This window comes from Falco biarmicus, chromosome 4, assembly GCF_023638135.1.
Source record: "Falco biarmicus isolate bFalBia1 chromosome 4, bFalBia1.pri, whole genome shotgun sequence".
NCBI lineage: Eukaryota > Metazoa > Chordata > Aves > Falconiformes > Falconidae > Falco > Falco biarmicus.
In genome coordinates this window covers 36,773,174-36,786,105 of record NC_079291.1, presented here as the reverse complement: position 1 = coordinate 36,786,105, position 12,932 = coordinate 36,773,174, and the positions used below count along the sequence as shown (strand labels likewise).

The window sequence follows — 12,932 nt, the reverse complement described above, 5'->3', positions numbered from 1 at the left end:
TTAATCTGTGCAGAATAGGAGAAAGAAATACTATGGACTGCCTTTTCCACTAGCTACTCAACCTGTCCCAATGGAAGACCTCTTGATCTGAATTGTCTCCGAAGTGTTTCGGGTAGTTAGTATACTTTCCTCTGTCCTTTGGATCTGCTTAACACTATCTACTGCTAACAGTCAATGTGAAAGACAAGTACTACAGCATTAAGGGTACTGTTTATTCATAGTAATAAACAATAATACTTCTAAGTTAAAATTATTGATTTTGGATGTTAATAGCCATACAAAATACAGCGCTGTCATTTTCTTCTGAACCATAGCTAAGGGTAACGCCCAAGAACTAGCTGAAGGCACATCTGTCTCCACGTATTTCTTCAAAACTTATTTCTTCTTTCCTGCTGGTCAACAATGAACTAGCTGTTTACATGGCAGGTTTCCATGGTTACTATCTTGCATGGGGCCCACATGCTACAACTTTTATCTGTTAAATCAAAATAATATCTCCTGCTTTTTAAGCAGAAAGTCCCTACTCCTGTTATTCCTCTTCTGAATCTACAGCATGACCTCAGAACATAATCAGCATGAACTTGCAGGTTTTGCATCAGTTTTCTCCTGTGTCTGTGCTTACTAGATTCATTGCTCATGTATTTTAATGCTAGTCAGGTTTTGGTTTTTTGTTTTTATCATCTGCTCTTTGTCTTTCAGGCTCAGCAAATGATCAAAACTATGATCCTGTTTCAAATTAATCCAAACTTTAAAAGTAAAAATGTACTGAGTCTCCAAATAGTGTGCAGTCATTCCTTTTTTTTTTTTTTTTTTTTTTTCTTATTTACTGGAAAGCTACTACAAGATGCTTGTGCCATTACAGTAGTTGCCCAGGAGAGCAGAACAACTTGCTGACTGCAAACCAATTGCCCACAAATCAGTTCTTCCATTTTGATCACAAGTTTAAAGGGTATTTTCATGGACTGTATCTGTAGAACAACTTTGCCTTGAATTCATTACAGAGATAGCAAAATCCAAAGCAATCATTAGTTTATCTACTACTTTAGCTGTTCTGTTGGTTTTCCCCAGTTTGCAATGGATAACTTCTGTATGCATTTCAGAACAATGAGAAGTTTTATTTTCAAATCTCCTGCTTAAGTTTTTTAGCATGTCTCATTCAGTAACTAATTGAAGACCTTTCTGCACACTTCACAGAGCCAGTTACACATTTTGATAGACCAATTTTGACTACTGCTATTCATCTCTCTGACCTAAGCAAGAACTTACACCACTGCTTGGACCTCCAAAGTCTGACTTTCAGTCTGGAGGAATATTCTGAACTATATTAGGAGGTTTTGGTATACACTAATATGTCCTAGCTCGTTTTCTATTTTTGAAAAGCATTCTGCAGTCATCTTTCATGACACTCATATTTAACTGAATTATTTCTTAATCTTGGCACTGATGAAAATTTTTTTGGTTTATAAACTAAATAGAGTATTTTTTCTACTTACCTACAAATTAAATTTGTCAGATCAGAATCTCATTTTCAATTATCTTTTAAGCATAGAACTGTTCAAGATTTTCATACAAGCAGATTCTGTGGTAACTGTATCATCTGATTCCTTTCGATCAGAAAATATTCAATTTCTGTGGCAAATCTTACAGATCCCCAGAGTGCCTTTGGCTTCTTTGCTTTACCTTGATTGCAAAACCCAATCACTGCTAATATGTCTTGTCAGGCTCTGTGGTATCTGCATGTTGTAAGAATGCAAGTGTTCTCAGGTGTCCCTTTCTTTTTCCTCTCTCTAGCTCTTTGTAGTATCCAAGCCCACTCAGATTGATGGCTGTCCTTGACATATGTATCATGGCCTTATAGCAGATCTGAACAGCTAAGGCTGAGTATAAATTCTGAAGCGTGATCAGAGCTGGGCTACCTAGAAAGGCTACCAAAAGTACTCCTTTCTGCTCCTTCTCCTCACCATTCATACAGAGTACAATGCTGAAGTCAGCTTCCCTGGGATTTTCAATGGGCACTTCTATTACTTAAGCTGGGAAAATGTAAGCCTGCAAGACGCACAATAGGTAAAAAAATGATAAACAGACAATCTCCTGACATTTTTACATCCAGGTGTTCACTTTATTTCCACAGTAGCCTATGTTTCTGCTTACTTTCATGTGTTGATTTTTCAGCTCAAGTCCTTGTTGCTGGCTATTCCTGTTAGCCAGTTCCAACTTTATCCAAGCTCTTCTGGCATCCCCTCTTTCACAGAAAGCCTTCTGATCAGGTTTTCAGCAGGCAGGTTGGTTGTCGTTCACTGATGTGACTTGCCAGGTCACATCCCATTTCCAGATGGGGAACGCTGAAACCAGACTTCCCACTCCATCTGGAGTTTTTCAACTTGCTGTCCCAACAAAGATTCCATTTTTGCCTTCAGATCATCTTTCATTCCTATTTGGGAAACTTCCAGCTTGTCTCTTAGCTTCTTTAGTGGAGTGTCTCTCTGTTTTATATCTAATTTTAATTATTTGCACTTTCATGCTAGCCTTTATTTTAACTGTATCCTCCTTTGTTTTATCAGATAATCTCCACTTTTTCCTCCATCTCATCTTAATAAAGCTAAGCAGCTCACCACTTCTTTCTTTGGAAAATGATTTTGCTCTGATATTTATGCCAATCCATATGACCTGCTGAAAGCTGTTTCCATTCAGGGTGGAGCTTGTGAAGTGCATCTCTTTGAAAAGTTGTCCATATAACGCACATGAAATCTTGAAGGGGCAAATACAGACATATGGAACTGGGATGGACTGCCTCAGTCAACAAGATTTGCCAACTGCATCACAGACATCAAACTCGCTCTCAAAATCAGTTGTACTTCTTGCCTGCACTGGTTCTACCGTAGGCTGCTTCAGAATCTCATCACTTGTTTTCTATCTTCCTGCCTAAAGTTATTTAAGCCCAGTTTAAGCTAACTAGTTCTTATACCACCACTGTTTTTTTGATTTGTGTCCTCCGTCTCTAGCTCCTTCCAGATGTTTTTAGATATCAATTGTATCTACTCTCATGATTAATTTTGTTAAATTATTTCCGATTGTCCTCGCCTCGCAGAAAATGGTGTTCTCCCCCAGTCATTAGGCCTTCCCTATGACTGTTGTCCAAAATCATCTCTCAACCACAGAGAAACTGAACAGCTCACAGTATTCTAGATGAGGTCTGATTGACTAATTTGTGTTGTGGCATCAGTATTTTCTTATTTCTAATAAAATACCCTACATGTACCAGTCTAAATTTCCATTTGCTCTTTCCATGCATCTAAACAGTGACTCATAGCCTGCCTGTGATCTCTGCAGCTTGTTACCAAGCTATTTGTAAGATCCCCAGAACTGAGGAATTCACCTTGTAGCTCAGTAATTATTTTAGCATATTTTCCTTTAGATTTATCTACTTAATTCTAGAAGATGGGAAGTCTAGAGGAATCCAATTTAATTCATTGATGCCCTATAATTTACTGAAATCTGGATAATCTAGGACTATTATACTTCATACTATCAAATGAATTATCTTTTCCTGTTTTGCAGGGACAAATGTATACAGCAATATGTAACTGAATTCTCTAATGCAGGGAGCCAACTACAAGGCCTTAGCCATCTGCTACCATTCAGCATAGAATAACAAAGAATATAATGGAGTTAAATTAAGAATGGGAAATTGAAGGCTGGACATGAAGGAAACTTTCTGAGAGTGATTATATAGAGGTTTTGGAACAGGCTCCCATGGGAAGCGATGGAATCCCTATTTCTTGGCACATATAAAGTTAAAATGGGCAAAACATTAGAAATGACATAACAGAGAACAATCCTGCCTGATTCACAAAAGGACTGGATAATTTCACATCTCTTCTGCTTTTGAGCTCTAGAATTCCACACCAGCAACACTGAACAAGTACTAAATATTGCTAAGTTAAGAGAAATTTCCTCGGGTGTACCAGTACAAGGGAATTTTCAATCAGAAATACTTTCTACAGCAGGACTTTGGCCAGTGCACAGAGAAGATTAACGGATACTTCCCTGCTATTGCAAAAACGTGTTGACAACTCACTTTTATTATATATTCAGCCCTCAGAGCATTTCCATCAGCAGTGTACAGACACCTGCCTTCACTCTGCAATAGCACAGGCTCCAAGGAGAGTATATTCTCTCTGCTCTTCTTCCTTTGGCTGTCTCACATTCAAGGACCAAACAGGCCCATGCATGCTTACCCTGTGTGCTCCGATAAGCGCATAACCTGAGGCTGTGTTTTAGTGTTTCAGGATGGTTTGAAATTACGTGGGTACAGTTTTGTAAATAAACAAGGAGAGACTTTGTCAAACAATCAAATTGTTTTTTGTAGTCCAACCCACTCAATTATCTCTGGGAGTAGATGTAAAAACAGACCCATTTAAAACAACAGAAAAATAGTACAAAGAAGATGTAAATCACTGGGTGGGGGAAATGCACCACATATTTTTATATCTGAAAACAGAAGATAGAAGCACAGTCACACAATAGCAGGATGCTCTTTCATAGTACAGAGAAAATACACAGTGGTAACTTTCTGCTTTTCACAGAAGCTTTTACAACCCCTCCCCCATTTTTTTAATTAAGCACAGCCTGTTCCTTATCAATTTTACATCCTAAAGTCCATTCACCAGATATTTGTATGAAAACCTTAAGTCAGTACCATACCACTACTAACAATATCAACTGTATCTTCTTAAGCGAAATAAAAGGAAAATAAAGAGAAAAGAAAAAAGAACATTTCATTTTATCTTCACATCAACATGTGAAGGCCTACTTGTACTGAGTACATTTTTCTTGCATCAATGAAACTGTACTGCTGCAAAGTAATACCAAATTTCACTCAGAGGTGAAAAGGGAATGCCTCACAAAAGCAGAATTAATAGGAACCTAAGTAAAATTATCAGGTGTCAGATTTAAAATAAACAAAGAGCTTTTCTTCCAAGGCAGAAGTTAACTGCAGCACAAAGTATAAATGGTTCAAAAAGTAAATATATTAATTTATGGAGGACGGTTACTTTGGCAATTGTTATAGAAAATCATACAGATACAATCTCCAGCACTGGAAATTGCTAGATTTCTGATTGCTGAAAGCTGGGTCTCACTCTCCTTCCTAAGCATCCTCTGTTGGACATTATCCTTTGATAGTGCACACAGTCAACCTTTGGTCCAGACCAGCAGAAATGCCTTTGTTCTAATATGAACTGCGCTCAAAGTTGTACATTTTTCCCCTTTTTCCACCAGCACAAAGTAAATTTATTCTGCAAGGTTGCACTGGTGCAGCTGCAGGGCTGCAAAACATGCTCAGCTCAGCGTGGACAAACTCTGTCAACACATGACATATATACTAATGTTTGCAGCTCTGAAAAGGAGTTTTCTGGCACAGAAAATATTCTCATGTGGAGCCAATTTGCTTGTTTACTGTGAAATAATTTTCTTTCTTTGAAAGATTAAAAGATAGGCTTTTTATGGTTCATGATAAACCTGGGCCTGAATCAGAGCAGAGGGTTGCATTCTCTGCATTCCTGACAGGTCTCGAGGGTGAGTTGTGGCATCAGCTGCAGAGAAACAGCACAGAGACCTGAACTCAGGCCTTGGCATTGAGGGGGTAAAAAATACTTCAAACATCAATACAGATACCTTTAGAAGTTCTGTTAAAGCTGGATACAGTGAGAGCCTTAAATGAACCAGTAGCTGGTTCATCTAACATCTTCAAAACTGTTTAAGTCAGCATGAGTTGCAAGGTTTTGAAAAACATTTCCGCCTTTTGAGTTTAGTTATTCAAGTCCTCAGCTGAAGACGACAGATGTGGTTTCATAACTGACTCCAACAAATCTAAATCTGTAGTGTCTATAGAGTGGATGACCCCATCTTTCTGCTCACCCTCCTCTGTGTGTCAGTGCTTTCACTCATGTGGCCATACCATGATTTGCATCTGCTAATCCACCTGAAAATGAATAACTACTTTTTATGGGGCTAATTTTCAGTTGAACTGCAAGGGCATGACCACTAATGCCAATGCAAGGGAAGTGATGGGAGTGTGTGGTCAAAAGCAGGAACATCTTTCCACAGCAGTGGAAAAGTTAAATCTACTCATGCTGACTGTGAAGTGGCACCCGTAGAATATTATCTCTAAGATGTATTTCTAAAAATAACCACCTTGCCATAAATCCTCTGTCTATGAAAGCAACTAGTACTGCTCTTCCAGACAAGCCTTAAAAAGTTAAAAGTTTAAAGTTTCTTAAGATAGGCAATAAAAAGGCAATATGGCAAAGTATCTTATGATAAAGTTTCTTTACAATAGGCAAAGGCAGTTCTGAAAATAATCTAATATGAACATAATGCAGATGAATAAAAGAAAGTTTTAATTTCCTAACTTTGCCCACATGTATTTCTGTATTGCCCTTTGATAATACTATGACATTGAGCAACCTGATTTTTCATTGTTATTTTCATATAAATCTGAGTCCTGTTAGTGAACATCTGAGTGAATTCAACGTAAATATATATTAAAATGTTTTTAGTCAGCTGCAGACTTTTCTGCCAATGTGCCAATAATGATTTTTGTTCTTAAGATGGCTCCAGAGACAAATGACTCATTTTATGCAATGGAAATAACTTTCCTATAGGGTGTTTGGGAGGATGCAATAAAGATTCCTTCAGCTATCCAGATGTTAAAATATCAGTGAAATTCACTCATTCTGTCACAAAGCCAGATACATGGACTTTTTATGCAGAACTCTGTGTTAGTAGGGAAGACATATTTTCCTTAAATAAGCCAACCAATTTAATCATACTGCATTCCTAAATAGCCACAACCTTTCAGCAGTAGCACTGACAAGCTCAACAACACATATTTTGATCCTCTGGATGTCTGTCTGTGACTCATTTTCCTTTTCAGGGACATTTGGGTGGACTGGAGAAATGTACTACGAAGAAATAACTGGAGACCGCAGCCCAGATCTAAGGTGATGTGCTTCCTCACACCAGTGAAGGCTCAGTGCATATCAAAACAATATCCCTTCCACCTGTCAGAGGGAGGAAGATTTATGCTCTTATCAAATTAGGTATGAGACAAAATATAATATCACTGCACTGATTCCATCAGGGCACTCTTTAATACAACCCAGATTTTGATTTTGATTCACCAGAGGCAGGTTCTTGATTAATTTCCATAGGTCTACTCCTGTGTTTGATGTCAACTACAAGCTTTAAATAGATTTCTGAGCCAGGTCCATTTAGGGATACCCAGTGCATCTCAGGTTAAAACTGTACTGCAACAGACTCCAAGTCTGCTGGAACATACCCAACACAGAAATGGACTCTGCGCAGTATATTACAGACAAATAAATATGTGGATTTTGAGAAGCACAGTATCAGGAAGAGGTGGCCATTAAAAAAAAAAAAAGGACATCCCCAACCCCCACCCTCCAAAAAACAAAGCAAAGCAAAAGAAAGTTCTTTGACTGTGCTCTCAGCTATTGTATGAGCTATCGTATCTCAGCTCAGATGGGAGTTTACATTCACATTATTTACTAACAGGTGGCATTTATTAGAAAATTACAATGCAACAGCGGGCAGAGAACAGAAAAACACTCATTCCTCTTTGGAAGAGAGTTTTTCTATCATTTTTTGTTGTTGTTTTTGTTGCTGTAACTAATTTATATATTTGTTTTTACAAAGTAAGCCCAGTTAGTGAAAATTATTTTATGCTCCCTTGCTACTATACCAACAAAATGAAATCCAAGTTCCTGCATGATGTGACATGTAAACCATTTGTGCTGAAGTGACTGCCAGAAATGGATGGAAAGTTTTTATCCTGAAGAAAGACTCAAATAAAATGCTAGCATAATCTAAAATCATTCACTGACAGTAACTGCAGGATATTTTTGTGTCTTCTCTTTTTAATCATCAATTTAGCTGAGTCTAGTATTCAACAATTTAGAGCATGAGCAGATAAAGTGGTGTTTTCCCTTCTGATGTTCAGTAAAAATGAAAACAAGAGGTTTTTTTTTTCTAAAAGAAGACATGAAACAATTTTGTTTGCATTTTATGGGTAAAAATCCCCATCAGTAGTGCTGCCATCTAAGGTAAAGCATATGTGTTTTCAAAGAAAGCATTATGCGTGTGTTACAAAGACCAACGTTTTGCCAGTTTCACTCAGATCCTGACACAGGTTAGGTTTTAAATGCTGGACAGCCTCAGCTCCACCTAGATGCTGTGATCACAATTGCGTGTGCTTAGCTCACTTAGCATTCTCGTGTGCCATGATTCAGATTCATTTCCTTTCTTTAAGGCAGTTAGAAGTCAACAAAAATAGATAAATGGTTTATTTCTTTTTCATAATATAGCTTTAGATTTTCCAGACAGCCACTTGCTCCTTTGCTCAGAGAAAGTTAGAACTGAGCACCCATTTTTCTGCACCACAAAAAAAGTGACAGTTCATTAACTTTTGCTATCAAACTCTAAAATTACACAGTCACATCAATCCACCTCCTCTGTCCTATGGAGCTCCTCTGTTATCACAAAGCCTATTCAAAATTTCCCCAAGGGCCAAGACCAACACTTGAAAAAGAGTCTAACCTTGTATGAAACCAAAAGCATGCCCTATTACCCAGCACCTGAGACACCCCCACCCGGTCTCATCCTTTCTAGTGCTGTTATTTCAGACCTGTATCAGTTCTCAGTCTGACCACAGCTGGGAGTTGTGATCTCCACCCTGCCCCCACCAAGCCTGCGTAACATTCGTTTGAATCTTTTATTCATTCACTGACAGAAATATCAAGAGGTTTCTTTAAATGACAGCAATATGCCCAGACGACTGATCTGCCAGAAGGACTCTTTAGCATTGTGGAAATAACTGGCTATCAGAGAGAGACTGCTTTGAAGTTACCATTTGCAGCACCCGGAGTACTTGGGTTGGATCAGTTTTTACTGGATTACTTTCTCTTTTTGTCCCATCTGAAGAGTTTCTTTGTGAGCAATGAATGAGGATGCATCTTGGGAATGATCTGATACTTCAAAAGATGATTCTTGTAGTTTATCTTGCAGCAAGTTTCTTTTCTGAAGGAAATGCTGCAGAGCCCTTGTATTGATCACAATGATAGTGCATGCAATGTGCCTTTTATCACTGGGCTGTCTGCACTATCACTTTTCAATATAACTCTGAAGCAAACCCTTGCAAGCTAGGGCTTTCATTGATTGATACATGTGTAGATATATGCTGTCTTTTATAATGCAGCACTTTTCTGCAAACACTTCAAAACAAAGCTGGTCTTGCTGAAATCAATGACAGTTTGCTCGCTGCCTAGCAAAGAACTGCAATTGAAGGAGTGGTAAAGTCAAGGATATCTTTATGCTTAATAAACAGAAGATTTTTTTAAATTAGTTTTGTTTCCTGTACTGAGTTTTAATGGAGGACAAAACAGAATTCACACCCCAAAGCAGCTAGCAAAAGGTAAGAGTTACATTCAGCAAAGGAAAAGCTGATGGCCTGTGTCAGCTTATACACACATTTAGTACAAGTTTCTAACCAGCACTCAGTCTTAGGAGCAATGAAGACTGACATTTAAAACCATACCACATTATCACATTGTAAGCGACACCCCCCTACAGGTTTCTACACACCCAGACAAAAGTTGATTTTGAAGGTGTTAAACACTAAGTGTTCTAAAATCAATACATTTTTAGCTTAAAAAAGCCATTGTCATAGCTGCTTTTTTAAAATAAGAAAATAATGATACCCTAAGTTTTGGGTGTAAAAGCCGTTATTTGTGCCTATGTCCACATACTTTATCTGTCATTGATCACTGAATAATTCTGTTGTTTTAATACTCTTTAGCATAGCTGCAATGACAATTGAATGATTGTGCAAACACAGTACGAACTTGCATGTGAACAATCCCTTATTCTGAACACTTGTTCACAGCAGTACTCAGGGTACTAGCCAATGGGTTTAGAAATACGACTTCTAGCATGCAAATATTAAGATACCTGAGCATACATACATCCTTCGTATAGCAATTCTGGCAATGTTCTCTTACAAGCAGGTCTTGGTATGTTTTTGCCTCAGTAGATGCACTCTATTTCTGGGTCTTTTGACCTTGCTTTCTATGCAGGCTACATGATCATGGACAAATTCCTGCTCAGTTCTGTAGATATTTTTTCCCGATTTTATGCATAAGTTTTAAAAAATGCCCTGCTGGAAGCCTTTACAACACTCTGCAATTTTAGCTTAAGTAATTTTATGGATCAATAGAAATACTCATTGAAGCTGTTACTGACTGATAACTGGAAAATGAAAAATTACAGCGATTTAGGAACAACCTTTCTCTTCTTTTCTTCAAAGCTCTGTTTTAGTTACAACATGATCAATCCTCATTGACTTCAACAGAGAGATTCTTTCAACTTTCAATTAGGCTATATCCTACAGGCAATGAGAAAGCACCAGGCCCAAATCACAAGTTTACATATACTTCATGTGACAAATCAATATACAATTATCATGCCGATTTTAGCAAGATGATGTTATCATTTTCTGTTGCTTCTGCCTGCCTTCACACTGAAGCTGTAACCCAGGGTGTAATAGTTACATCACACAATGATGGGAAGATTCTTACAGCGACTAATAAGAAGAATGGATTGCTTTTAATCAACATGAGCCAGGCTAATTTCTACAGTACAATGTAAAATGCAAAGTGGACTCCTTTCAGTTTCTTTTCTCAGCAGTTCTCCCTCCCCTGTCTTTAGCGTAAGTGATACTGCCATGGCAGTTGTGATACTCAGAATAGAAAACAGAAACAAAAAAATTAATGAGCAGGCAACAAACCCAAATGACACCCACCACGTATACAGCATGGTTACTCTTCAGTACACTTCAGAGATACTGTGCCAAGGTAACGGCAGTTGATTCTGGGGGCAGGGCCAGCAAGTGTGGAAACAGGGTCAAAAAGTGAGGAGCTGGCAGGGCTTCTCCACCAGCATTAATACAGGAGAGGGCCAGACCTTCTGGGAGCTAGCTCATGTCTGAGCCAAGAACAACCGGGAGAGCTGCTGGGAGAGGGGCAACAGTGGAAGGGGGCCTAGAGATACTGGAGGTGCTCTTTAACAGCTGGCTTGGGAAATAGCTGTGATTTTGGCTGCTGAGTCCACTTGAGCTCCCTCCAGCACAGCCCTATTTGGAATCATTCAGTAACATATGGAAGCAAGCATTGAACCCATATTCAGAGAGATGGAAAATCAGAGGCATGACAGTGTGGCATTCTCCCAAGTATCTGTGTATTTCTTCAGGCAAGGTACCTGGAGATCAGCAAGAGTTTTATCTTAAAATAGGTACTTCAGAAAGTTTCACCCTACCTGTCTGGCTTAATGTACGAAAGAAGTCAGTATCACAACAGAAGCTAGACCGATGACATTTCAGAAAACTAGCACATACCTACATTTCAGTAATAAGTCATGATTTAATTTAGAACCAGTAATCAGTAATTGATTATTTGTACAAAGTAACCACAATTTCAATCCTGGCTGGAAAGCAGTTGTTTTCAGAGACACAAGTAACTTCAATTGCAGAGATGGTTTTAGAAGCAGCATTATAATATTAGACAAAAAGCCAGGAACATAGAAAGTAAAGCACACTGTTGCATTAAAAGAAAACCAAAAGCCTTCAGAAACTTACCACTGAGGTAAGAGCCATCTGAAAACTGTAGATCCGTGCAAGGCCGAAGTCAGCTAACTTTATCTGCCCATTGCTTGTCACAAGGATATTTTGGGGTTTCAGGTCCCGATGCACAACACGATGTGAATGCAGAAAATCCAGTCCCCGAAACAGTTGAAGCATCATATCCTAAATATAAAGAAGAAATCAATATACAATTATCAAGACAAGGTGGCAAACAGATAAACTCCCTGTCATAATCTGCAAAACTGATTTAATAAATACTGACTTAAATATGTGCACAGGAGGTAAACCCAACTATTAATATAAAATGGACAGGATGTTACTAGAACCACCTGACTTGAACAGGTGTCCTTATCAAGTTAATGTATTCTTTCTAGTTGAATTATCTGAAGTTGATTGATACAAGTAAAAAGACCGGTCAACATACTTAAATAGCAAAAGCATGTCTGTAAATCCCACAACTTCAAAAGAATGCTGTCTAAGTAAGAAAAACACATAGCAGCTTTTTGCTTTTAACTTTAAACCACACACCACCTTGCACCTCACAAGTTTATGCTTTGTCCTGCCCCAGTGAAGTGAAATTTTATCATTCACTTCAACAGGCACAAGGATCTGTTTCAATCAGAAAAGCTGTTTAAATGACAAATTCACCAGGATTTTATGTTATAGAGGGGAAAAAATTACTTGGCAAAACCTATTGTATAGAAATTACTGAATAGGACAGAGACTACCTTCAGATCAAAGTTCAGCACTAAATCAGTGTAATAATCATATGTAACTGTTCTCATTTTGCTTTCTGTTTTGTTATAGTGATGAATCTTCTATGACATTTCCACAGCTGAAGAAACTATTTCATGTTTTCACATTAATCTTAGTAATGTGAAAAGAATGAACCAACAGACTCAAAACTAAATTCTAGAAATCCCCTATTTCTATGTCTAGAATATATCCATACTAGATGGATACTGTCAACTTGAAAATTCTATGTACAAAACAAGCAGTTACAAGAAGATGGAGCAACTAGTAAGAAACAAAAGGGGTACAGAAAAAGTTTATTTTCTGTATGCTTTTGACTTGAGTTCATGAAACTCCAGCTCTGTGTTTGCTGGTGACATATGCCCTTTCCATAAGCCATGCAGCAGGGTGTCCACCAATCCTGTTACTAGCAACCAAAACGATCTTGGAGAGGTAGATGGCAGGGAACGTGGAAAAGGAAGAA

The 12,932-nt window shown here is 38.1% G+C and overlaps 1 protein-coding gene across 5 annotated transcripts in view; it reads right to left on the bottom strand.

Annotated features, from left to right (window-relative positions):
* Positions 1 to 12,932, bottom strand: part of CDK6 (cyclin dependent kinase 6) — a 147,399-nt gene that overhangs the window by 72,175 nt on the left and 62,292 nt on the right. For all 5 annotated transcript variants that reach the window (XM_056333962.1, XM_056333958.1, XM_056333959.1 and 2 more), the window contains exon 4: positions 11,711 to 11,878. In XM_056333962.1, the coding sequence (XP_056189937.1) occupies positions 11,711 to 11,878 (168 nt within the window). The remainder of the gene's footprint in view (positions 1 to 11,710; positions 11,879 to 12,932) is intronic.